This window comes from Ambystoma mexicanum, chromosome 5q (genome assembly GCF_040938575.1).
Source record: "Ambystoma mexicanum isolate Mex_15411 chromosome 5q, UKY_AmexF1_1, whole genome shotgun sequence".
Lineage (NCBI taxonomy): Eukaryota > Metazoa > Chordata > Amphibia > Caudata > Ambystomatidae > Ambystoma > Ambystoma mexicanum.
In genome coordinates, this window is record NC_090933.1 from 1,131,628,795 (window position 1) to 1,131,655,288 (window position 26,494).

The following is a 26,494-nucleotide window of genomic DNA, read 5'->3' on the forward strand; positions in this document are numbered from 1 at the left end:
TCTATAACAATCAGTTTGTCCTAGGGTTCAATTTCTTTTTGATCATATTGATTGTGCATTCTCAACAAATGTATTTCTGTTGTTGGTTGCTTACAGGAAATGGGTGTACAGATTTACGTAACTATGTTTTGAAAAGTCTGATTGATTTTGTGTTTAATGAGTTCTGCAGCGCAATAATTGTGCTTCTTCAACTATTGCATTCATTCTTCCTAAACAAAACTGTTTGTTTAGCGGCACACCAATAAGTTTGTTTATTCCTTTTATGATCTTTCCCTTTTGTTTTTTTTAATAAAATGCATATATTCAATATTTTCTCTTTTTGCCTGTTTCATAACTTTGTTTTTTTGTAAATAGTTATGTTCATTATACAGTTACCATGTATTCAGGAATAAGGTGATGAAATCACTGTCTGAAGCTTAGATTAACTTTTTTCTACAAAGTAGTAATAACAATCTCAACATTTCTTACACGGGAACACTATTTTGACATTTGTATCACAACTACTCCATTTAGTCCCCGGTGTATATGGAGTTCCCCTTTGTTTTCATCCTAGTTCTATGCAAGCCACCGAGTACTCTCCCCAGTTGCCATGTTTTCTGTTCTTGGTCCCCCCACACTGCTCTTGAAAGCCTCCAAACCCACAGTGCCATGGGAAAACTGCCGCCCCCCCTCGCCCACAGCACCCCCCTGGTTAAAAGGGGGCGTGGCCAGGATGGGCAACTTTTTTTTTTAAACCTCCTCGCTGTCGCGAGGAGGTTAAATAGGTGCCGTTAGCACCCCATTGTCATTGAATGAGCCCGCCATCGCGGGTTCTTTCAATGACAATGAGTCACCTGCCACACCTTCTGCCACCGCGCCAGCTCGGGGGAGCGCTTGAGACTCCCCGGAGCTGGCGTGGTGGGGGGCTAATGGCGCCTTTTCTTGTGAAAAGTGTCCACGGCGGAAGGGCGCATTTAAATGGACTCACGCCGCGGGCACCTTTTACAGTAAATGGCCGCCTGCTGTGCCTTGTCCCACAACGTCAGCTCGGGGAGCCCTTGAAAGACTCCCCCGAGCTGGCGTGGCAGGGGCAAAAGGCGCCCTGGAGGGCATGGTGCCCCGGGCGGTCGCCGGCTCGCCCCCCCCTTAGGCCGGCTCTGTCCCTCAGCCTCTGCTGACTATCTCCATCTACTTTGCGCCTAATCCCTTGGCCCCCACTTTCCTCACTGTCTGGTCCATCGCCGGCCCGCCATTTCTGCTGTCACCACGGGAATAGAAAAGGGACACCTTTTCGATGTGCATGGCAGCTAGCACCATTTGTAGTACTTAAGGGTATTCAGTGCATGCTTAATGCGTGAAGCCAAACTCCCTTGCAGAAAATAATCCATTAGAGCCCCAGCTCACATGCTGAAGGTGTTAATAGCTATATGCAACTCAGTGGAGGGCATTAGCGTCCGGTAAAAGCCCAGGGCCAATGTTAATTCCCTTCAATTATGGAAATTGGACAGTTGAAAACAAGAGGAAACGACTTCAAACGTTTTCCTCGTAGGCTGCTGTTTCTGTCTTTCTCCCTTTCTTTATTTCCTGCAGACAACGAGCTCTCGCAAGACTTATAATGTCCTTGTCTTCATTCTGAGTGTTGCCTTCACATTTGTATAGTAAATGTGGTTTTACTTTGAGATCCAAAACCTTCATATGCAATTGGACACTCGAAGTTTTGTATATGTATATATATATATTGTATATATATATATATTTTTTTTTTTTAAGCACATATTTCGACACACTTTAAAAATGTGAGTACTCATTCATTTGAATGAAATTCCGAGTACTTTAAAACTCTAGACATCCACTTACACTTGGGTTTCTGATCCACACATATGACCTCGGACCTGGCAATTCTTTCTGGGGGGCAGCCAACCATTTTAAGATGTTCCAGGCAACAGTGATGGGTAAAGCAGCACCTGCAATAAATAGCATTTGCAATGCATCAATGCGAGACAAAAGAAAAATAGAAACTGAAAAAGTCCAAAGCAGAAAAGCTATAAACAAAGATCCCACATTAAGGTTTAAATAATTAAATGATTTGAGCCATGCTTTGGTGCTACAAGACCACTATGGTCTTGATTGGCACAGCATAAATGTGTTTTAACATAGCATAACATAACAGATGCAATTGGAATGTCCACTGGAAAGGAAAACTCTTTATAACACTTTGAGTACAATTAGTTTTATAAATAAGTCTTATACAGCGTGTTTTTGGTCCATAACATGAGGTCAAAGGTCCCGTTGGTGTGCCTTAAATACCCAGAGACCTCATGGAAATGAATTAATTAATTCACTGGCACAAACACCCCTTTTCTCCTCTGGGACTCAATATTGAGAGGTGTTTCTGTAGAAGAAAACTCACCGGAAGAGTGTGGCATAGAAATGGAATTCGCTATGATTAATGCAGGGTCTCAACGTTGGAGGGCACCCATGAAATGTGTTTTTCTAAGACACCCCGTTAGCTCATGAGTCCAAGTGACCCACAGACAACGCGAGCTTTTTGCTAGTCCACTATGTCGTCATGGAGACTCCCTGATCGTGAAATGTATCTTATCTCGATGAAACCCCAGCGAGAGTGCATAATGTTGCGGTGGCATTGACATTCATGTGGGCAGCTTATGTGGGTTGCTATAGGGAGTCATGGCCCAGGAATTCCACTAGAAATCATTATTGACTCACATTATTGTTTTGTTTCAATTCCAAATCCGCAAAGGCATCTTCGGTGCCATTTGTCACTGAATTTGTTCTGGGCCGGATAGGGCTTTTAAACAGAGTGTCCGTACTGTCTCTGTCTGTGTATTTGAGAATTTTCAGAAACTTGCCCGAAAATAGTAACCAATAAAAAAAAAGAATTCTGAAAATCTTAAACCATACCATAGTGTCTTCCCTGTATGTACTATTGAGCCAGGAACTTTTTTCATGATGGAATCATTTAATAAAATAAAATAGCTGATATGTATTACCCATGGTGAAATAAAAATCTACTAAAACAGTAATGTTATCATACAGAAAGTAAATAGACCTGGGGACTGTTGAGGAAGTATCTTAGAAGGCGCTTCATCACGCGAGAGCCCAACTGGGCCACAATTGAAAAGGAGGCTTTTTCAGGTGTTGGTGGTTCATACTGTGAAACACTACATATAACCCTACATACAGCCCACATGAACCACAGACCTCCGAGGTGGCCTATGACTATTTAGGGTGAAAATCCCAAGTTGTTGCATTAGGCCATATCCCACACAGGTTGGACATCTAACACAAACCTGGATAGCAGCACTCTACTGCCAGATGGCCTCAGCAGATCCTTTTGCCCTGTGCATGAACCAGACCCTCTGGGTGGTGGGTCTCAACCTTTTTGGCCAGGGGGCGTGTGGGGAGTTGTCATGTGGCCAGGGTGTAGGAGCCCTGGATTTTTATTAGTAAATAAAATAATGCAGGTCATTCTATTTCAGGAAGGAAAATCTTATGATCAGATTTCCCTTTCATAAAACTCCATGCCAAAAAGATAGTGTACACCTGTGCACTGCTGCCTCAGTAAACTGATGGAAGCACTGCCCTGCAGTGGGACAGAACAGGTGCGGGTCACATGTGCCCTCTGAACAGCAGCAGTGATTGCCAAGTCTCTGCAGCAACAGGGGCCACAATTAAAATATGCACCCCCGTTCCAAAAACTGCATAACTCTGCTAGTGGCACATCCCACTGTAGATATAAGGCATACATGAGTTAGGGTGTGGTGCCAGCAACTCTCATAGTAATTCCAGCCACATTAAATTAATATCGCACACGTGTCAGGCCTTTTGGGCCAGTTCAGGTGTGGAAGGGTTTTGTTTATGTGTTCCGGCTCCCCATGCCCACTGTCAGGATTGTAGCCTTGGGGATTGCCTCTTTGTGTTTCTTTGTAAGGGCAGGTAACATCCTTTCTCCAGAGAGAGCCACTCCACAGGAAGCTGGCCTAGGAATAGGAATCAAAGGGCATAACCATTCACAAAAGGCTAAGCTCTCCCCAGGGTGCTACATTTCTAAAGGCCTTTTATGCTATTGAGAAGTGGAGGGGCATGGTTAGTGCAGCTAGGGAGAAATGTGTATGATGGAGGAAGATTTCCACCATCTTGTTTCTCTATGCCTCTCTCTCTACTTCCTGTCCCCTCTACTTCCTCTAGAGCAAAGCACTTTGGGTGTGATGTCAGAATGGCAAAGCCCATGTCTTCCAAGAGCAGGGATTGAACCCCTAATGCAGGCTAGCTTTAGTCCAGTCACCTGTGGATTTTTACCTTTAAAAGAAGGGGTCTCACACCACTTCTTTGAATCATCCCTGGAATCCAACCCTGGAAGAAGGTTTCACTAGACTTTGCTGAAGTTTAAAGTTCTCTAGTTGTGAGGTGAATGCAGGTGTTTTAACACAGAGGTGAGCTCTGTTCCCTGACCCTCACCAGGGACTGTTGGGTGTGAACTCTGCTGCTGGACCAAGGCCTACATCTCTGTCATCCACCATCTTGTCCAGAACCGTATTGTGTTGCAGGAACCCTCAAGGTGTTTGCCAGCCTCCCCCATGTTTGGGAGCCCAAGAAAAGGACTAAGCTTGGCCCTTGAGAGCTTTGATACGAACTCACAGCCCCTAAAAGCCCAAACAGTCAAGATAGCTGTGTTTTTGACGTTGTCCCTCTGTGAGCCATGTTTGAGTGTGTTCAATGCTCAGTGAACCTCCAGGACCATTCAAAGCTGCCTTTGGTGTTCATCATTCTCCAAACCGTCATTTGCTCTTCGACTCCATTCATCACCGCACCGTGACAGTTGAAGCGTGTTGTTTCGTAGGCTGGAAACCAACAAAGTACTTGTGCCTTGGATTGCTCAAGTCACCATTCGAAGTACCAACTTGTTCATCGCTGCTCCTGTAAATTGATCGACCCAACTCTGGTGTGCCCTGAAAAGCGACCTCCGAGCATCTGCATCGATTCGACTTGCTTGTGCACCCTGGTACCCGCTCGACCACCATCGAATCTCGACTGCCGACCTGATGAATGCCCAATCTGCACAGCTCGAATAAATGCATGCTTCAAGACTGCAACTATCTTCTGTTCAACCCTGACTCTGCCCTAGCTTGCTGCTGGACCATCATGACTGCTGCATCCTTGAATCAAAGAGAACCTGCAAATGTCGCAGAGAAGCCTGGTTCGATGCTGTTGAACCACCAGGACATTTGGAAAGGTATTATTGACTGTTATCTGACCCCCTGATCCATCTTTTGGACCTAGAGACTGGATTGGTCATTTTAATCCCTTTTGCAAACACAAGAAATATTCTTTTGAACATTGGGGTCTTTTAATTGCCTTTGCTCCCCCTGTCTCATTAGCCAGACTGCTGCATTTATTCTATATTTGCATATTCTGTGTTCTTTCTACAGGGGTGGGGTTTTACAGTGTTTTTTAGTTAGTTATTATTGTACATGCTGTGCTGGATTTAATTATTTTTTTTATAGAAACTTGATTGGACGGTTCTTTATTTTGGACTGGTATACTTTGCTGTTTGGGTAGCTCCTGAAACACATTCACACCCCTCCGGAGAGTACAGCCTTCTCTCGGCCCACGTTACTACAAAAGGTGAAGGAAGTATATCTCTTGACTGTGCCTGGTTTGCCTTTATGATTGTGTTGGCTCTTGGTTTGTAAAGTGTTAGAGCTGAGTGGGCGTTTTAGCCTGTACTCATTCTTGTAGGGCAGAAGTCAATTTGTCACAAGAGGATTTTGTTTGAATTGGCGTTAGAGCATATATTTGTAATAAACACTAACGGCATCATCCGACACTTATATGCATGGGGCAGGCAAGGCCAACCTGTGCAGGTATTCAGCCAGTTTTCCTTCTCTTGCCATCATATAGGCAGGTACTCCTGTCATTTTCCAGGTTGTGCCATGATATGCTCTGGTTCACCTTATTCACAGTTTGTTCATCAAAAGTAAAGATATTTACAACATTATCATCTGTTGTCATCAAATGTGCACAGACTCAACCTATGGATTGGTATTACCATATGAATCCCAGGAACTACTAGAGGTGGCCACATAGAATCTAGGCAATTCTTTACACTGTTAGACAAATACAACTTAATTTTTGCATTTTATTGTGTTTTCTGTGAGCATGGTGAGATAGGGGTGAGCAGTGGGTTTTGAAATAATGAGCACAATGTAGTACAATTTGTGTTACCTATTCATTTCCTGATTACAATGATGGGAAATTAAAAAGAGGTCCACAGTTACAGGCAACCGGTTCCTATTGAACACAGAGGATTGAACATTTCTTACAGAAAGTATGCATTTAATTACAGAAAGTGTGCAAACAACGTGGAAGGTGGTGAAATGCCAGATCATGACATTCTAGAGATGAGCATCATCAGAGCATTGGCCCTAGGCTGCACCAGAAACAGCACGACAGAAATAACTCAAGGGAGCATGGGTTCAAGATATCACATCAGAGAGGTGCTGGGGCATCATACTGCTATAATGTAACACAAGTAGGCTTCACATGACCTGGCTCAGGGGCCAAACATGTGGTGCTGGCCGTACCAGAGGGAGCCCCGGCGTGGCCTCTTCTGCATTAGGGGAGGCCACAGAAGAATGGGCTGCAATGGATGAGTGAAGGTCCCCAACACAACACTTTTAAGTTGAAGCAATGGGATGACTGGAGAAATAAAAACTGGATTGTAGATCAAGTGGGTGTCCGGTCAAAGGGTCGAATACATTGCTTCGAAATACAATAGTTTCGAAACAAAAGGCCCGAGAAAAAAAAGTCGAATGCCTTTTTTTAAATGTATTTTTTTTTTGCTTTCGTATAGGGAAAAAACTGGGGTTTACACTGAAAACAGGGGTTTGAGGGGACCCCCCCAAAAAAAAGAAAAAAAAGGACTTTTGACTTTTTTTTCTTCAGTCCTTTTGGTTCGAAACAATTGCATTCGAAACAATTGCATTCGCCCTTTCACCTACAACCGATCAAGAGTATGTAGAGAACTTGAACCCGTCATTTTGTAGTAATTGCCAGTCCGCTCCTTGATACACATTTCCCTACTCCACCTTTAGTCCTACCAGACCCCGTCCTCATCTTAACCTCCATGTCTTACACAAAGGCTGTACAATTGGCCATTACCTATCCAATGTGTCTGCCGGGTCACCTTTCCCCTCATGTCCACAGTAGCAGCCGTAGGATTCATAGTCCTGGGGACATCTTCCGCTCAGGCAAAAAAGCATTTCTCCCAGTTGTGGCAGTTCCCGTTTCATGTTGCCAGTCTCCGCCAGTTGCATAAAGGTGTATCTTTCACACTCTGCAAATAACAAATGAACGTTAATTTCTTTGGAAGTGCTCTTGTAACACACAGGATTCATTTTGATCAGTATCAACCTCACCAGAATAATAACAAAAAATAGTACAGGAATGTGGCGCTTGCTGCGATGTTCCTTCATAGTCCTTGAAATGACAGGTGTTATGAGTAAGGTCATTATTTTATAATATATTTGTAATAAATGTAATAATACAGGCTTAATTTGATCAAGGGTCTACAAACTGAGGACCATTATCCTGTATTAACACCGGTCAGTTATGGGCGTTCTCCAATTCAATTGAAATAGAGGCTTTACCTCATGGTAAAGCCTCTGCGCTGAGCCTCCTTGGAAGTGTGCAGCCGCCATCTTGCTGGGAATGAAGCTAAGTGCGCCCTGTGCTCCTCTTGCCCTCCTTTCCCCCAACCCAAGCCCAGTTTTCACATCTGTCAGCCACCCCCACCCACCTTGTGCCCCATTGTCCCTCGCAAGTGTTCCTGGTGCAGCTTTGTATCTTCGTTGCAGCAATGACCGTTATGGAAAAGGAGAAAGAACTACGTCTAGTTCCCTTTTCCCTAATTCTTGGTGATCATTTTGCTGTGTAGTTTTTTTAGTTGAGAAACTGCAACTATTAACATGTAATAATACTGACTTCATTTGATCGAGGGTCTACAGGCCGAGGACCATTATCCTATACCATGCCTCTAAACTATGTCAAGACCTTGGGCCAAAGTGATTTGAATTTTGTATGCATGCATGCATGCATGCCTCCCGATAGGATGCTCTAGCCCCTGTAAACATGTGTCACCCTACAGTTCTATTGCACAAGTCAAATCTTTTGTTCATGATATATGCATGACCTCAGCTGCTACTCTTGGACGTTTACAAGTTATCCAGAACAGGACTGCAAGACTTGGCCTCAAGCCCAGGGATTTATCTCTCCAGCTCTGAAATCTCTCCACTTGCTCCCTCTGGCTGCAAGGACCAAGTTCAAGACCCTTTTCATCACCCACAAGGCTCTCTGGGGCATGGGACCACACTACCTCCAACTTTTTCTTCCTAACATCTTCCTTCTCGAGCCCTCTGCTCAACCACCTCCAACTCTGTCTGGGTCAGACGCTTCTCCAAGCAGAGAGTGGGGAGTAGATCTCTTTCCTCGGCTGAGTCCTCCCTCTGGAACAGCCTCCCTGCCTATCTCAAACTTGAGCAGAACCTCCTCCGGTTCTGGAAGCAACTTAAGACCTCCCTTTTCCCTTCCGCTTTCTCTCTTCCTCTCCCTTGCTGATGTCCCTGACTCCTCCGCACACTGCTGACCTGGTCATCCGCTGAAACTCTGGACCAGGCTCCTGCATGTCCAGTTGCCCTTGCACTGGCTCCGGGCTCCCCCAGCACTTAAGGGTCTATATCTGCAACCCTACAGTCCCTTCTCTCTGGCACTTATGAGCCACCCTCCGGCAGCACTTATTGAGTAACCTGCTCTTCTCCCATCCCTCCTCCCCGCACTTGCGTGATCTGAATGACACAAGGCCTAGTAAGATCGTTGTTTTGTCCTCCTTCTGTTCCCCTCTCCTTGTCTTGTCGCGCTTAGAAGCACTTGTGTACAGGGCGTTATAAATGACTTAAATATACTTGTGTACTTGTGTACAGGGCGTTATAAATGACTTAAATAACATTGCATGCTAGGCTTTGGCAGTTTCTGTGTGCCGTCTTTATTCAGGGTCCAATTTTCATGTGGTGTGGGAGTTAAGTTACCAAACTCCTCTGAGTGTGTCGAGTGGCCTTTTGAGCTGTCGAAATATTCCACTTTCTCAGGCAGTGACTGCAGGCTACTCTTTTCTTCAGTCTGTCTACTGTGTTTGTTCCTGACCACCTGACCACCATTCAAAAGCTCCCAGACACTGCGGAGCGGCCGCGGAGTAGCGGCAGAGTAGCAGTCTCAGGCAGTCTATGGCAGCCATGGACGCCGGGGACGCTACTCTGACTTCTTCACTAACTACGACTTTATGTGATAAAGACTCTCAGCAAAGGAGCTCACGGTCCCGTACACGAGCTGAAGTGGGCCGAAAACTGCCTTCAAACCCAGAGAAAAGCCCGCTATATTCAAAGCAGACCAAACAAACTGCTACAGCAATGACACAGAGTCCTGCTATGAGCCATGTATCAACAATATCGACGCCTGGGAGTAGCAGAAGCTCCGTCCGAAAACAACTTGGTCAAAAGAGGAGGCGACAGCAAAAAATACACTCCCAGTACTGGGAACCCAGCACACTGATCTGTGCACCAACGACGAAGAGTTGCGGGGAGTGGACATCTTCCCCGTACGCCAAAACCTGGTCCAAACAACTTCAAACTCACCTGGGTGACCCGCGTCTTTGCTGGAGATCCCGGGCGGTGTCTCCCACGGGCTAGGCCCTGTCCTGTTAGCCGCGAACGCTCCACCAACCTGTCGGAAGACGGACGGCGTCGAGCTCGGCGGTGATGGGGGGAGCCAGTCCGGGGGAGCAAGCTGCTGATCGGGAAAAGTCGCGGGTTAAGGCGCCGGCGGACCTAGTGGAACTCCCGAGGGTGGGGCTCCTGGAACAGGAACCCACGGAGAACGTAATGGACGGTGTAGTCTTGCCAGTAGTGGCCGTCCTGAAGGTCCCCCTGGTGGATGATCGGTGTGAGACAATGACGGAAAATGCACAGGGTGAACTTTTGCAGAAAGCTCCCTGCCTACATGACCAACTAGCAGGCAAACCGACAAGGGTGGCGGTGGAAATCCATCCGCTCCCTCCTAGCACGCCGACCACAGCAGGGTCAGCAGACACAGTCACATCAAAAGCCAATGAGACCATGGGCAACACGAGCCACCCAAACGGCGGCCAGTCAACAAAATCACCGGACATACAATCTGATGAAGGTCCGTGTTGTAAAAAATTGAAAACCACGCTGAAAATGAAAAAACAATCTTTGACAAATACATCATTGACAAGTGCACCAACACTCCCAGGCAAGTCTAAAAGCCTTGATTCCAACAATGAGGGAAAACAGAGACCAAAAAGGACAATAAGGCGATCCATAGACAGTACAAAAACAAAAAGCCAACAAGCAACTCACATCTTCTCGCCTCAAAGTGTGGCAGACTTTTTTGTGAATCACAGAAAAAGAAAGTTCGAAAACATATGTGAAATAAGTGACAGCGAGATGCTGGAAGTGGTGCACAGCTCAGAAGATTTACAATCTGGGACTCCAGCTACGGTGCCAGACCTGGGCGGACCCAGTATAGAAAATCACATAAATCAACCTTCCAGTGTTATGGATGAGAAAGAAGAAGTTGAACCCAATGTTTCGCCCACAGACGAACGGCAGAGGGCGGAGACTCCATCAATTACAGTGGAGACTGAGACTGGTATGGCTAGTGTCACGCTCACCTGATTCCCACGGAGGCGCAGGTCTGGCTTCGAGTGCTGATGCTTCTTCAATGGTGAAGCGCAGGACTCTGAAGATGGACAGGAAGGGCCCCTCTACTCTGGCTTTTCTGGCTCGCAGGAATATTCCCTTGTGCGTGAAAAGGGAGTATTACCTACTGACGGAATAATGCTCAAGCCTCCCACTCCCTTCCAACCCTCCACGATACCCTTCCACGATTCCCTGTGAAGTCTCACCTTAGGGTCTGGAAGGATGAGTTCTCCATCCTGCTTCTGATGCAGGGGCGCGTTGAAACCCAGTTACTTCACTGGATTGAGGTTTGATGGGAGTTCAAAATAAGCTTGACTTTTCAGGTGAGGCCATGTAAGAGTTCTGTTGCAAGTTCAAAAGTTCAAGCTTAATAATAATGTTCATTGTCTTATTGCAGCAAGCACTAATGCTTATGTCTTTTTCCCCGTAGGGGCCGGGGTCCGGAATGCCAGGAAGCGGCAGGACCCGAAATGAAATGGGAATGACCCAACAGGTAAGTCTTAGAAGGAAACTGAGCCTTTCCTATTCCCTTCCTTCTCTCACCTTGTTTTCTTGTCTTTTTCTCTCTAGGCTCTGGGAAGTGGGTGCGGATCCGGATGATCGCTGCTGAAGATGGTGGCGTCCAGGAAAGGTGAGTGAAATGCAGCGCTGCAGCGATCGAAGCGAAATGCTTTTAAAATGATGTCTTCCCTTTCAGGATCGTCGGTGTGATGTCTCCGTGATGCAGCTTTAGCAGGTAAGGTCTTTTTTATCTCCAATTCTCTCTTATCTCCCTTTGCAGGCGACCCAGGATGCTGACAGGCGTGGCTGAAGTCCAAATGCAGGAGCTGACACGGTGAGCGTCCAGCTGAGAGGAGCAGAACAACGCGAAGCGTGAGTTGCTGATCGGGCGTGGTTTAATTAGCTTTGGAAGAAGTTCCAGGTATGTATCCTTCCACCGATCAGGTATGTATCCTTCCCCGACCACACCCAGGTGGAAAATAGTCCCACAGGTAAAGCAGTTCCATTCAGGCCTCAAGAGGGCCTGGATGTAGCAGCATGGTCTGCCCCAGGTAAGTGCACATTAAAACACTTGAACACATGTCTAGCTTTATGAGCCTGGCGCCTAAGGCGCCAGGACAGGGGTCCAACATGAGCCTGGCGCCTAAGGCGCCAGGACTGTGTCCAAAGGGCCCCAGCTTGGGCCTGCTGGCACTCCCCTGGGGGAAATGATGCCTGCCTCTGGGGTTGTTGGGTTGGACCTGGCTCCTTGGAGGTAGGCATCATGACAGCTAGCCTGGAAACTGCAAATCTTGACAGTGAGAAGCTGGAAGTGGCGCACAGCTTAGAAGACTTACAATCTGCGACTCCAGCCTCGACACCAGACTTGGGTGATCCCAGTATAGGAAATCTTAAAAATCTATCTCACAGTGTGGAAGAGAAAGATGAAGCTGAATCCAGTGCTTTGCCTACAGACGAACGGGAGGGGGTGGAGACGCCATCAACTACAGTGGAGATCAAGTCCCCTATGGCTAGCCTGGAAACCGCAAAACCTGTCGCTGACAAAACACAAAACACTGTTTCTAATGATGAAGCAAGACCCAAATACTTTATGGAGAGTGGGGAACCAGAGGTCTGGTTCCCTTCAGTCGAAGATGCAAACCAAATGGCAAATGACTCAAATTTATCTGCAATAACAATGCCAAGCAGGGACAAAGGAAAAACCCTCGGACAAAACCACTCGCCCGAGAAATCTCCAGAAAAAAGACCGGATATGGTGACACTTATGGCAGCGGTGGCGGTCGCAATGGCCCCCTTCACCAAGCTTTATGAAGCCATAAACGATTCATTAAAAGACAATTGCTCTCTACTGACAACAATGCATGCAAAGCTTGCATATTTGGAAGGGTATGTCACTGCGGTGGACCACGAAAAAAACAAGGCTGGTACACAATGTCCTTGGACGATAGCGCCAGAAGGAATGAAAAAGACCTCTATATCGGCAAGCATCGAAAAGGGGTCTCAAACCGTGCTTTACGTCCCAAAAAAAATTCAATCCCCCCCAAAGTTGACAGAGGAGGCGGACTTGCTCATAATCGAGCAAACTTCGCCAGTCCAACTGCCAACTAAAAGGTCAAAGCCTACAAGTACACACCTGCGAGATAATCCACAAAAGAAAGATGATGCCGTCAGTGGACACAGACCAAAGAAGGCCCAAAACATTGCATCTGAAAAAAAAGTCCCCAAACTAGTGAATAACTCAAAGAACTTACAAACGAAGAATATGGAAGTAGTTACCAACAAAGACTTCTCCATTTTTGCTGATCGCAAGTTGCCAACGACACCAGTTGAAACTAAGGGAAAGCAACTGGTATTCTGCCTACCAGTGCAGGAAAAGAGCTTCAAAGATAGGAGGAAGAACTATGGTGATGGAGCGTGCCCAAATGCAAATTCAAATTGCTCAACTCCAATAATCTCAGAGGCTGCTTTGACCCCAACTGGCACGAATCAAATGGAGACTTCCAAAGTCTCTAACACTTCAAAATCTACAGAAGATCTTCTGATGGAAGAAGTTCTCGAAAACTTGAATCAATCTTGCGAACCTCCTTCCCTAGAACTTATAGAGACATCAATGGAAAAGGGGACAAAAGGAGTCCACAAAGCGGAAGCCCGATCGGAGCAAGGATCAAAAGAAGTACGAGGTAAACATCTATCTCTACCATCGAAGGATCATTGTAAGAAGATTACTCTCTCTGTTACCCGGAGTCCTGTCAAACAGGACGAGAAGGGGTGCAAAACCCCGAGTCAAGGTCCGCAAAAACTACACTCTACAAAAGCTAGTGATCTAGAAAATTGGCAGGGAGAGAAATACCTCCCATCCACATCCGGAAATGAGGCTCAGCACCAAGACAGACACAAGAACCATCTTTGGCGAGAAGATCGGACAGCAAATAGAAATGGAAAAAGACACGAAAGAGAAGATAAAGGACGATGGGTAACACTTAAAATGCGATCTAGAGATCCGCCTGCTTTCAAAATTGAACAAATCGGCCTCTGCCACAACTATGTAATCCTGAATAGAAGAACTGTGATGGAGTTGCTACATAGCATACCGAAACTAAGACCAGTAGAATCGAGAGATTTGCAAATAGTGGAGCTGATTCATGAGGGCCGTCGCGCAACTGCCTATCTATTTATCTCCTCAAAATCTGTCAAACAGAGGCTGCGCGACTCCTTGAAAGACTTCCTAAAAATGGGCTATGACATAAGTGAATTTGGTGATGAGAGAAGAGCTAAATGGGATGATCCAACTTACCCCAGCCCAAATAACTGTTCAACGAGGAAAGGGTATAACTCCTTAAACGATAGATCCCCTGAGGCTAGGAGACAAAAACACCTTCAAGAGAAACGTAATACGGAATATCAAGAAGCATGGGCGAACAAATCGACGAGAAACTCGCCAAAGCGAAGACTTCATAAAGAAAATACCAGAAAACTTGACTCACGGGGTAAACCTTCAATGAATAACAAAGAAAGTGACGAGGTGGAAGTGACAAAATATGACAGAAAACCTGCTGGGCCATCATTGCCTAAAAGAACGAGTACACAGAAGGTGCAACCGGAAAAAAAAAGGCAACGAAGACACGGAAAAATCAAATCCTTTGCAAAAGATGTGGGCATGGCTCCCGAAAGCTCTTGGCCCCCAAGAAAAATAGCAATCCATCGCCAACAAGAACTCTGGCGACGACGACTCGAAAAGAGGCCCAACTACAAATCTAGCTAAACTCTGCTCATGGAATACTCGGGGATTTATGCACCTCACAGTATGGGGTGACGTGAACTTTGCCTCTTTTGATATCATGTGTTTTCAAGAGGCATGGCTTACCACAAAACCCATTTTAGATGGTTTCGAAATAGCCTTTGCAACAGCTAAAAAGGGACCGAAAGGCCGACCCTCCTCGGGCTTGATAACTGCAGTTAGAATGGGCAATGGAATGAAATTGATTAGAATCCTGACACTTTCCTTCCTGATGATTTCAGTACAAGTAAAATGGAACTATTGGGACGCACTATATAACAGATCTGTCTCGACAACAGCAATAATCATAAACTTGTACTGGAACCCAGAAGCGATCTCAAACAAGGATTTTCTAGATATGGTCGAACAGGAAATCGACAAAGCATACATTGTACACTCTGAAGTCCATTTATATGTTTGCGGCGACCTGAACGCAGTATGCAGAAAGAAACCGACGAGAACCAAAGCTGAAGCAAGGGGTGCAGCTTGGTCAGTACTGATGAAATCTAAAGATCTGTTCAATGTGGCCGCCACTTTCGGGAATTCAGCTCAGTATTCAACATGGGAAGGTCGTGGTGCGGAGGCAACAATAGATTACATCTACGCCTCATCGGCCCTACTGTCTATCATTTCATCTTTCGACGTGGTTAAAACCAACGTGAGCCACCATAATCTTCTATGCCTGTCCTGGCCAACCATTTCAACTGAAAAAATAGCCTCGGCCCCAAAGCTTGTAACAAATGCAAATGGAACTCGACTTGCATTGAGCCTAAATAGTGTCATCTCTTTGACAAAGAACTACTCCAAGTTAGAGCTTCAAGAGCACGTCTCTATCCTTCCCGACTACAGTGATCTTCTGAACGTCTTCAGGAAACCGAGTTTGAAGAACAGAACATCTACGAACAAATCAATCCATACTTACGACCAAATCTTGGTCGAGAAAAGACGTCAACTCAGGAAGGCTAAGAGAAGTTTTGTGAAAATTAGATCTGACTCTAACAAACAACTTTGGATCAACGAGCTAAAAGCCTACAAGTCATGGCTGCGAGACCATCATCTCGCCATGTATCAAAAAGATTCGGAAGACATGTTGCGAAGTGTGTCAACCAAAAACCCGAGAGTATTCTGGGCCCTGATGAACGCAACGGAACGGATCAATTCAGACGTCTTAATTAATGGCATCGCAGAGGCTAAATGGACAGTTCTTCGCAAACCTTTTCTTCGATCCTAAGGTTTGCACCGAAACTGCACAGGTCCAAAGCACAGAACCCTGGGTGGAGCTTCACGACCTTGAAGATATAACGTACATTCTGAAAAAATTGAAAAATTCCAGGGCCGCTGGGCCCGACGGTCTGACAAATAGGCACCTGAAAGAACATCCTGTGGCATGGGCTAACTTCATATGTGCGGTCCTCCGAAGATTGACAGCTGCAAGGGCTCTACTGAAATCTTGGACCACTGCAGTTGTGGTACCTATTTACAAGAGAGGGGCGAGAGACGACCCTAAAAATTTTCGGCCTATTGCCCTGTTGAATGTAATTGGCAAGGTGTACGGTCCTTTACTTCTACAACACTTCCAAAGGTGGGCTAAAGACGCACCCTGTGAAGACCCCCTTCAATTTGGCTTCAAAAAGAATGTGTGAACAACAATTAACATTCTAACGGTCAACATCTTAAAATACAAAAGCCTGGCGGGTGGCACCCGTACCTACATGGCTTTTATTGACCTAAGACAAGCCTTTGACCAAATTAACAGAGCGAGGCTATGGGCAAAGTTAAGGTCTTGGAATTGCCCGGCATCTATTCTACATCCGATTATAGCACTACACACGGACACAAGGACCCAAGTGAGGCTTGACAACCAAGGCACACTTTCGGAGGAGATCCCAACCAATCAGGGAGTTAAGCAGGGCTGCCCGTTGGCCCCGGCTTTATTTCTGAGCTTCATTGGCGACTACAAAGAATCAGAAGCAAAGGTCAGATCATTCCCTCTGCATATTGGCCAAATGAAAATCTCGAGAATTATGTATGAGGATGACATCATCATCACAGACCAAACAGCAATAGGCGTGCAGAGACAATTTAACAACTTCGCTGAATACATCAAGGCAAATGGTCTTGAAATAAACCAGCCCAAGACCAAAATCATGTTCTTTGGGAAAGGCAAAAGCAAAAGCGACTCATATGCATGGTCTTTGGAAGGTGTACACATCGGCACAGTCACAGAATTTAAATATCTGGGCATTGTGGTGGACAACTCGCCAAAGGAGATTGCAATGCAAAAACCTCTGCTGTCAAAAATAAAGAACTTAATATCGCAGGCTAAAGCGATAGATAGAAAATACGGTCGCTTCTCCCTCATACCAATTGTGGACTTCTACAAGGCCAAGGTAGTTCCCACACTGATCTACGGAGCTGAAGCAATGCTGGGGCTACCACACACCATCTGGACGAAACTTGAAAGCCAATACTGGAGAGAGGTCCTAAATCTACCAAACTCAACTCCATTGGTTTTGATCAGACGTGAAATGAGCCAACTCTCGCTTGCCTCGATAGTGGAAAGAAACAGCTTGATGTTGTTTAGGAAATTATTGCTGGAAAATCGCCCTGAGCTTTTGGAAGCTATAAATACAGAGGCAGAAGGAGGGCGCCTGTCTGTCCTGAACAGATGGTACAGAGACCAAGAAGAAAAGTTAGACTCTATTCAATGTTCCAAAAAGGAGTTGACGGACAATCCGATGAAAATCCAAAATAAATTAAACGAGCTTGACTGGATACTTACTTTGGACCAGGCCGCTTTGTACAAGTTAACCTCGCACCTGCCACAGACGTTCCACGAACTACACGAATTACAAGCGTACGTGAAAAGATATCCAAACCGCAAGCTGAGGAATACTTTTATAAGAGCCCGTCTCAACTTACTCCATACGAACGAAATCTTGATGATACGAGGCCTGGCGAGCACAAACGTTTGCAGATTTTGCAATGACCCGGCTATGGTGGAAACGACCAAACACCTATTTTTAAGATGCCCAGAAGTAGAGGCTATAAGAGGTCCTTACTTGAAAGAGATATTATCTGCAGCCCACACTTTCGATGTAGAGACTTGGTGGGCGAGGCTAATTGGAGGTGGACGAACTACTTGGGTCACTGCCACAGCAAAAATGTTGGATACAATTCTGTCAACTATAGAAAAACGACCATAGGTAAACAATATTCAAATGGAAAGGATTGAAACGCAAACGCAAAAACTTTTAAAAACCCTTTGGGTTAAACAAAGTATAAAAAAAAATGACATATCATTTTGAATCATCAACCTTTGTTTTTAAACGGAGCACTGATTACACCTCCAGCCAATCAGCGTACTCTTAACCTGGAAGTATTCCCTACACCTGTTTCACAACTTCAGGAAAACAAGGCGACCACCACGTGCTTCCAGAAAAGGCTGATCCTGCTTTTCTGTATGCTACAAGCCAATCAGAATCAGGTTGCTGAGTTAAACACCTGCCAACAATAATGCGCCTATAAGGATTTGATTGGATTTAAAGGGTTATTGTATATATTCCCAGATGCAGGATTGCACGGCGTGATTTAACTGCAATTGAAGCCACCCGGCTAAATGTGTTTAGAAATTGAATATTGGTTTGAACTTATTTTAAATGAGCAATTGAGTGCAAAGATTAACTCCAGTCCCCCTCGGTACCAGGCAAGCTGTTAAACATGTGTTGATAGGCCCCTGTGCCAACTCCTTCAGAGTGTTAGTTCTAGCAAAGCATGTGTGTGGCCATATGTTATCACGTGTGCTCTGATTTGGGTAATAGGTAAACGTGCTCTTCTTTAGACTTTTTCGTATATGGGAGTGAAGTTCAGCTGCAAAAATGTAGCCTCAGTATTGAAATTAAAAGAGGCGTTGAGCCAAGCACACCTTCCGAAACCATCACCTGGAAGAATCATAAAGGAACTTTTGATTGGTCCACAGTTTTTTAGAAAGAAGAGAGTGCCTTGTGAGACAGAAGGAAGAGGTAATGCCAGACCACACTGTGGGGTTAGCTAATACAAAATAATAATAATAAAATCACATTTTATAAAATAAAATATAGAGTTTCATGTAGGATTGCTCACACTTTAGAGTGTTTTTATTATCCATTGTAATGTCAATCAGTGTTTTGACGTCAGAGGAATGAAGAGCTCAGTTGGTAGTGCAGGGTTTTAATTTGGAACCAGATGTCTGAGGTGATCGCTTAACTTGCTCATCTGTCTTGCAAGCTCACTCCTTTCTAAGCAATGAACTAGCTTCACAAGCGTGAACGCTCATCAAGGTCATCTTTAGTAAGATAATCTTTTATTTATTTAATATGTTACAGTTAGTTAAAACTTAATCTATATTTATTTATTTATTTAATATGTTACAGTTAGTTAAAACTTTACACATTGTTAAGAACATTACCTAAAATCCATTACATAAAATGTACCAAAAAGGAGACATAATAAATACATTTGTTTAAGTAGGATCGGGCTCTTAGATAAGAAGTTTGTATTTCAAATTTCATCCTCATACAATACATTACGCGCCCGGTTAAACCTGCTTCCAACAAACGAGATCTTGGCCATCAGAGGCAAATCCGCATCCAACCTCTGCCGCTTTTGCAGCACAACAGAAAAAGAATCCATTCGACACCTACTTCTAAAATGTGCCAGCAACCAACACATAAGAGAACGATACCTAAAGCACATCTTTTCGGATTTTATCATTTCAGACAAATCGATGTGTTGGGCACGACTGATCGGTGGTGATAAAACACAGTGGCCCTCATTACGACCCTTGCGGAAATTGACTGACCGGACCGCAACAGCGTAAATAGCGTTTCCGCCATTGCACGAAGGAGCAAAGTGCGGCTAATTACGACCCATCGGGCACGAGCATTACGCCATGGCGGAATCCGAAAGGCTGCGATGGCGGAAATGACCCCAAAACGGCCCTTACCGCCGCCGTACGCTGCACCAGGTGCAATACCGCCACCCATCTTAGCGGTCACCGTAATGAGCGGGCACCGTAATGAGCGGGCACCGCAAATTACGGGCACCGTAAATATACGGAAACGGAAGTAAAAGCATGTGGCCGGAACGGGAAACAGCACGCCGCACAACTATAAAATCCGAATCCCAACACAACCATTAAAAATCCGACCCTGACACACATCCCAACCCGTTAGCAACCCCAGTTAAAAAAATAAATATGGGAAAGGTAGCCAAGAAAGCGTGTGATCGCAAGCGGCAGGTCCACTTCTCCCGAGAGGAACTGACCGTGCTGACCGAGACCCTGCAGGAAAATGCCGCCGTCGTCTTCTCCAGTCAAATGACCAGGACGGCCCTTGCCAACAAGAAGGCCATATGGGCCCTTGTGGCACAGCGCGTAAGTGCGGTGGGGACAACACCCCGCACGCCACAGCAATGTCGCAAGCGGTGGGACGACCTGCGGATCCGCGTACGCAGCATACTTTCTGCGAACAGGAACATCCCCACAGCTACCGGGGGGGGATCAGAGTCGCCCATCAAGTTGACCCCCTGGGAGGAGATCTGCGCCTCCACCATAGGAATGGAGAGCATAGAGGGAGTCGGAGGGATGGAGAAAGGAGTGCCGACATCCGGAGAATCAGGTAGGTTGGCCAAGAGAAACAATGCGAAATCCACAAACCACGAACATGTGCAGTACCATGTGACCCCATAGTGCAATACATACTTTGCCCTGACAGCGCCCTCTAAAAGTCAGAATGAATAAACAAATTAATCAAGATGCCATAAACAACCCCTACATGTGCAGCATGCACCCCCTAACTGCAGGCAGCCAAATGAATGCATCCTCAATCCACACGAAAATGAGACCACCTCCAAGGCCCAGTCCCATATCAGCCTCATGTACCACCCCAATGCATTTGATACGTTGCCATTCCAAATCCGACAGACCCATAACTAACGCTCGCCCCTCTTTACTCCACCACAGGGTCCGATACCAACGACGAGCTGCAGGACACCCCTACCAGCACGCCTGCAAAGAGGGCCAGGACCAACGTCCCAAGAGCCTCCACCTCAGGTGCAAGGATCAAGACACGGCAGCAGCAGGAATCAAGTGCCAGCACACTGGAGGGGACTGCAACAGGCACCCCAGCAGCCAGCAAGTCCACAACCCCAGCACCACAGGTCCCCCCAAAGAACGTATCTGATGGCACTGCCTCTGGTGGTAGCAGCACCATAGGTGACACAGCTGTCATGCCAGCATGCTCCGACACGGAAAACAGTGCTGGCGACGTAGGTACCATCCATGACCTTTCCCAATCCCCCTGCATGTCCCATCCCCTACACCATGACGAAACCACGCAGGGGCACCCAGAAGACGACGACTGGCCAACCCCCACAAGTCCTGTGCCAAGGCAACATGTGTTGAGCAGCCCCCCTGTCACACCACCGCAAATGTCCATGGCCCAGCAGAGGCAACAGTCCCTCGACCTGCTGATCGAGCAACAGCAGGAAGTGTCCACGCTACTCAAGGACCATGCGAATGAATGCGGGGGTTCCAGGGCAGCCATGGAAACATCCACCGAGACACTCAGGGCACAAATAGAGAAAAGTAGTGAGAGCCTCAGGGGAGAAATGGAGAGAAGCACCGAGAGCCTGAGAGCACAAATGGAGAGAAGCACCGAGAGCCTGAGGGGGGAACTGCATGCGACGTCCAAAGACGTTTGTGCTGAACTTGCTGCTGTGCGCCGTGTGCTCTCGGAGCTCTCACAAACCCTCAGAGACATGCATGGACGCGAGCAGGCAGAGACGTCATCCGTGGCAAGTTCCGTCCAGGGCAGCCCCCAACGCAGATCTGGCAGGAACCTGCGCTCCACGGGCAGGGGTGCCCCTGATACCCGTAGAGGGGGCTTGCAATAGCGTCTACCCACGGGCAGCATGCATATTTGGACACTGGTGTTGGGGGGGGAGGAAGTAGGGTGGAGGGGGTGTGTTGGGCTTCACTGGGTGGCGGGTCCATAGGGTGTATGAATCAAATCACATTAACAATACAGCACTTCATTATCATCCAATGACATGTGTGGACATTGATATTTGCGTACGAGGCCTTCATAGGCGTACAGTCCACTATGTGCCTGTACTACACACACACAGTGCCACAGGTCCCCTTTCCGTGTAATAGGCACCATGCGTGGTTGCTAGAAGCATGCATCTATGATGCTCTGTCGGATTGCACGTGCATCCTGTGCCTCATGGACTCCTTGGGGTGCCTCCACATCCCCACCCTCATCATCATCATCTTCAGGTGCATGCAGTACAGCGTCAGGGGGCATGGGCACATTCCTACGTATGCACATGTTGTGCAGCATGACACATGCCATGACCATCTTAGAAACCCTCTCATGGCTGTACATGAGTGCCCCGCCAGACCTGCTGAGGCTGCGGAAACGAGCCTTCAGTAGGCCGAATGCCTGTTCAATGACCACACGGCTACGTGAGTGGGCATGGTTGTAGTCCTCCTCATGCTGGTTCTGTGGGTTCCGGATTGGTGTAAGGAGCCATCTCTTCAGTGGATACCCGGCATCACCTGTATGGGACGAATAAAGGGTGTCAGTGGAATGATAGTGCTAAGTAGCCCCCCCCCCCTCCTGCAAGGTCATTGACGCATCAAATGGGCCACGATGTCATGCATGGAATGAGACTCACCGAGTAGCCAGGATCTGTGCCCTGCGTGTCGCTCCATGTAGCGTGGTATTCTTGTGTTCCTCAGGACCATAGAATCATGGGTAGATCCTGGAAATCTGGCACAACAATGCGTAAAGATCTTGTTGGAGTCACACACCATTTGCACATTGATTGAATGAAATTGTTTCCGGTTGCGGTACTGGACCTCCATGGCATGTGGGACAACCAATTCAACATGGGTGCAGTCGATGGCACCAATGCAACCCGGGATGCCGCCAAGTGCATGGAATCCCACCTTTGCGTTGGTAATCTCCTGGTACGTGCGTGGTAGTGTGATGTGGTCGTCGGCGTGCTTCAGGAGGGCATCGTGCACTTGGGAGAGTGTCCGTGAGAACAGTGGCTGTGAAATGCCATGCAACTGTCCCACTGTGTGCTGGTAGGTGCCTGTGGCCAGGAAGTGGAGTACAGACACCACCTTCAGTAGGGGTGGGATGGCGGTTGGGCTATCTATCATGCTCACGAGGTCAGCATGTGTCATGTCCACAATGGCGATTATGGTGTCCCGGTCCAAACGGTAGAGGGTGTGGATCTGCTCAGCAGTGAGGTTGAACGGATCAGCTCGGAGGCGTGGGATTGCGGGCCGCCTGCGTGTTGGTAGTGGCAGTGCTTGTGGGCCTTGCTGACCCTGCCTTGCCCTCCTCCTCCTCCTTCTCCTCCGTCTCCCCTGTGCGCCCGGTTGTTGTACCTGTTGTTGTTCGTCGTCTTCTTGTAGTTGTAGCACTTGCAGTGCTATCTGGTGCCCCAGGCCCAACATCGCTAGTCCTGCCGGTAGCATTTTGGAGTGGGAGTGGTTGTGGGAGGGGTTTGGGTCTGCTATATATGTGCTGTCGGCCTGTATGGCCTCCACCTGTGCTGATTGAATGAATCTGTGGCGGATGCAATCCCTTCTGGCCGAGCACGTCCCGCACGTAAGGCTGCATTTGGCCGCATGGCATCTTGGGATTGGAATCATGTATCAAATCCCGATGGCAGTGTGATGTACTTTGACTGATTTTCATGCTATGCTCCCATTGTTACACATGCTATGATTGCAGCCGCTTACATACCTGTGAAGAGTCAGTGGTATGTAGGGCTCGATCGATGGCCGACCCTCATGCAGCACAGTATCGTACTTCACCGACGGGCGTGGCGTCCCATTTGTGATTGCAGCCAGTTAGCATTATGACACACAGCCGCACTACATTGATGTAATTGTGAATGCAAGCGTTCACAGAAGCCTTTTCGACGTAATGTTGCAAGTGAGGAATTCGAAGGCCAGGATTTTTGGTTGCGAAGTAGCGGTGAGGAGACGCCCACAGGTCTGCCTGGAAATGTAACGTTCTATTGTTGAATGTCCTTGGGACAGGGCCCATAACGAGCAAGCAATGAATGACATGAATTGAATGGGATGCGCAATAGCGTAGTGGACGATAAGGCAGGACGTTCCCAAGTCCATCTAGCTTCACGACACTACAGATCCGGCCAGGAGCACAGTGGTTTTTGCAGACTGCATTACGCACAGACGCGATGGAAGTTTCACATATTATGTGAGTGAATGTTCATGCGTTTTCATTGCGGGATGAGGGAATGATGAATGGATGCATGGACAGATGATTCCATTTAGGGTCTGCCATGTACATGTGTTTTTTGATTCAATCCCCTTCCCCTGCGCTATGTGATGCAAGGCTGCCATAGTGGGACTTACGTCTATCTGCCCTTGTCGGATCCTCCCTGTCTCGACGCGCCTTCATACACTTGTGTCTAGGCACGTTACTAATCCCATGTCATGGGTTCTATCTTGACGGACGCATGCACAGTAACCGACGTTGCCAATGGTGTATTAACCTCGATTGGTTTCGTTATGTATCGATACTGATTTAGGGGTGTGTATATTCCTTTGGAGTGGGCTAGCATGCATATGGGTGTGGATTTGGTGTGTTGAATGAAGATAGTGATGCATCATGTGTCCTGTAGTGCAATCGGTTAATTTGTGTTTCATTTTGGTGACAGGTATCTCCTGCCCTATTGCAGATGCCATCTGTACGCCACTCCTCCAGATGGATTTTACTCTCGACACCTGCAGCTTCGGGTGAATCAGTGGAGCACCATTACGATCTTATGGGACGATCGCCAATGGGCCACATGCCCTTACGCTGTTCTGGTGGCTAGGTGCAACATTTCGGCCTTTCAGCTGGACTAGTGCCTGCCTCATGGGACGGACCTGCGGTTCTTGCCGCTTCCATGTTGCCTTTTGGAACGTTGATGTTGGCCCTGTGTGCCATGATGGTACAGGGCGTCACACAAGTGGAAGCTGGTCAATTATTGCAGATGCAGCCCTCGGTGATGATGGATGTTTTGGTGTTATTTTACAAATTGCTGTGAGGCCTTTGTCATTTGGATGTGCATTTAAATTGTATTCCGATATTTGGCGTGTTGCGTTATTCTTTGCAGGTGATGTGGCGATTTTCGATTTGTGGCGGTATGTATTGCGAGATGATCTGCATTGTGTTCCGCCTTCTGAGTTGAGTTGTGTGGTACAGTACTGGCCGCTTTTGCCTACGTAGCACAGTGTGGTCACGGATAGGGGCTGCCATTGTGACTGTTTACATGATGTGCTGTTCAGGGGCGGGGGATTGGCTTTTGGCCGACTGGTGCCTGTCAGCCAGGTCGATTGATGGTATGATGGGATGTTCAGAATGTGGCTGGTCACAGGTGCCTGTGTTTGCGTGCGTTTGTTGGAGGGGGACTGGGGTCATGTCCATTGGAATAGCTTCTGTATTGATGCCATCTGTGCCCTGCAGCTCCCATCGGCCCCTCTTGGGATGTGCCTGGCTGCTCAGTCACTCTGCCAACTTGTGTGGTACATGCTTCTGCTGATGGTTGGTTTGTTTACTGGCAAGAGTACAGGGCTGGTGCAATCCCCCTCAGGATGCTGTTTTGGATGTTGCCTTGCGCTGGTGGCAAGCGATGGGGGACTACTGTTGTTTTGTGTCATGTGTTCTTGATTTCCATTTTGATGTCTTGTACCTTCACATGCCTGTGCTGCATCAGTACGGCTATGGTGACATGCCGTACATGGATGCCCACTCACGGGGCGCTTTGAACACCTGCATGCATTTCTACGTTGGCATGCATGGGTGAATTGTAGATTTCACTGGTTGCATGGTGTGAGTACATTGCGCCTGCCAGGAGTTGTGCAATGTGGCCAGGGAGTGGAGTACAGGCACTCAGTGGGCCATTTACGGTTGGTTCACGATGCCGTATTTCTCGCCATGGCGGGATGGTCCATTCCGCCATGCCTGATGGCGTTAGGTACATGTCCGCTAGGGTCGGAATTGGCGTACCGTTGCACCATGGTGGTGTTTGCGGTTTGGCATGGTGCGCGCGCGCGTGCTTAGTGCAGTTAGCGTTGGCGTTCACTACGGTGTCGCTAATGGCTTCGTACTTTGCGGTGACGGGTCATAGTCGCACCGAGCGCTTTTCGATGGCGGTATTGCTTTTCCGCCATCGTTTTCCCCTTTCCGCCAGGGTCGTAATGAGGGCCAGTGGCTAATAGCAACCTACAAAATCCTCCAAGCAGTAAACCTGCCAAGGCCACACCCAATAAATGTGGGCACATTTTAGAGAGCCCCTACAGATACTGCAAAAAACTTAGAAAAAGCACATTTTGTCAAAATCTATTTTTGATTAAATACAAATAATTTAAAAAATGTCCTCCAACAGCCAGCCATATTCTATATAAAGCAAGTTGAGTCGACTTAAGAGTCCTAGTTCAAGCACCTTAGCCAGATCATGTTCCTTTTTTGAATCCAAATCATGACACATCGGATCCAAGAGTCTAATATAGGTGGGCCCCATCATGGGGCATGCAGTCGACATATGCTTCCCTGTTTCCAAGCTGGCCTTCATCTTGCACAGTCTACAGAATCTGTCCTCCTTGGGAATTTTCAAAATAACCCCTGTGTTGGTCAGCACCGGCAGTTGCTTCAAGCACAGCGAGAGAATAAACCTCTACAACTGCTCAAACTCTCTGATCTGTCTTGCAAGCATATCCTTTCTAATCAATGAACTAGCTCCACAAGTGTGAAATAGGTTTGCTCATCAAGGTTATCTTTGGTAATACAACCTTAAAAAATCAGGCTCGGGGTCGTTATTGCGGGTTGGGGAGAAGTATAAAGTGTGCTAGAAACATCATCACCAAACGATA

At 47.1% G+C, this 26,494-nt stretch overlaps 1 protein-coding gene across 1 annotated transcript in view; it reads right to left on the reverse strand.

Moving 5' to 3' along the window:
• OC90 (otoconin 90) overlaps positions 1–26,494 on the reverse strand; it is an 885,360-nt gene that overhangs the window by 45,675 nt on the left and 813,191 nt on the right. The window contains exons 15-16 of the mRNA XM_069621643.1: positions 7,162–7,336; positions 1,837–1,943 (exon numbers count right to left, since the gene is read on the reverse strand). Coding sequence (XP_069477744.1) covers positions 1,837–1,943; positions 7,162–7,336 — 282 coding nt within the window. The remainder of the gene's footprint in view (positions 1–1,836; positions 1,944–7,161; positions 7,337–26,494) is intronic.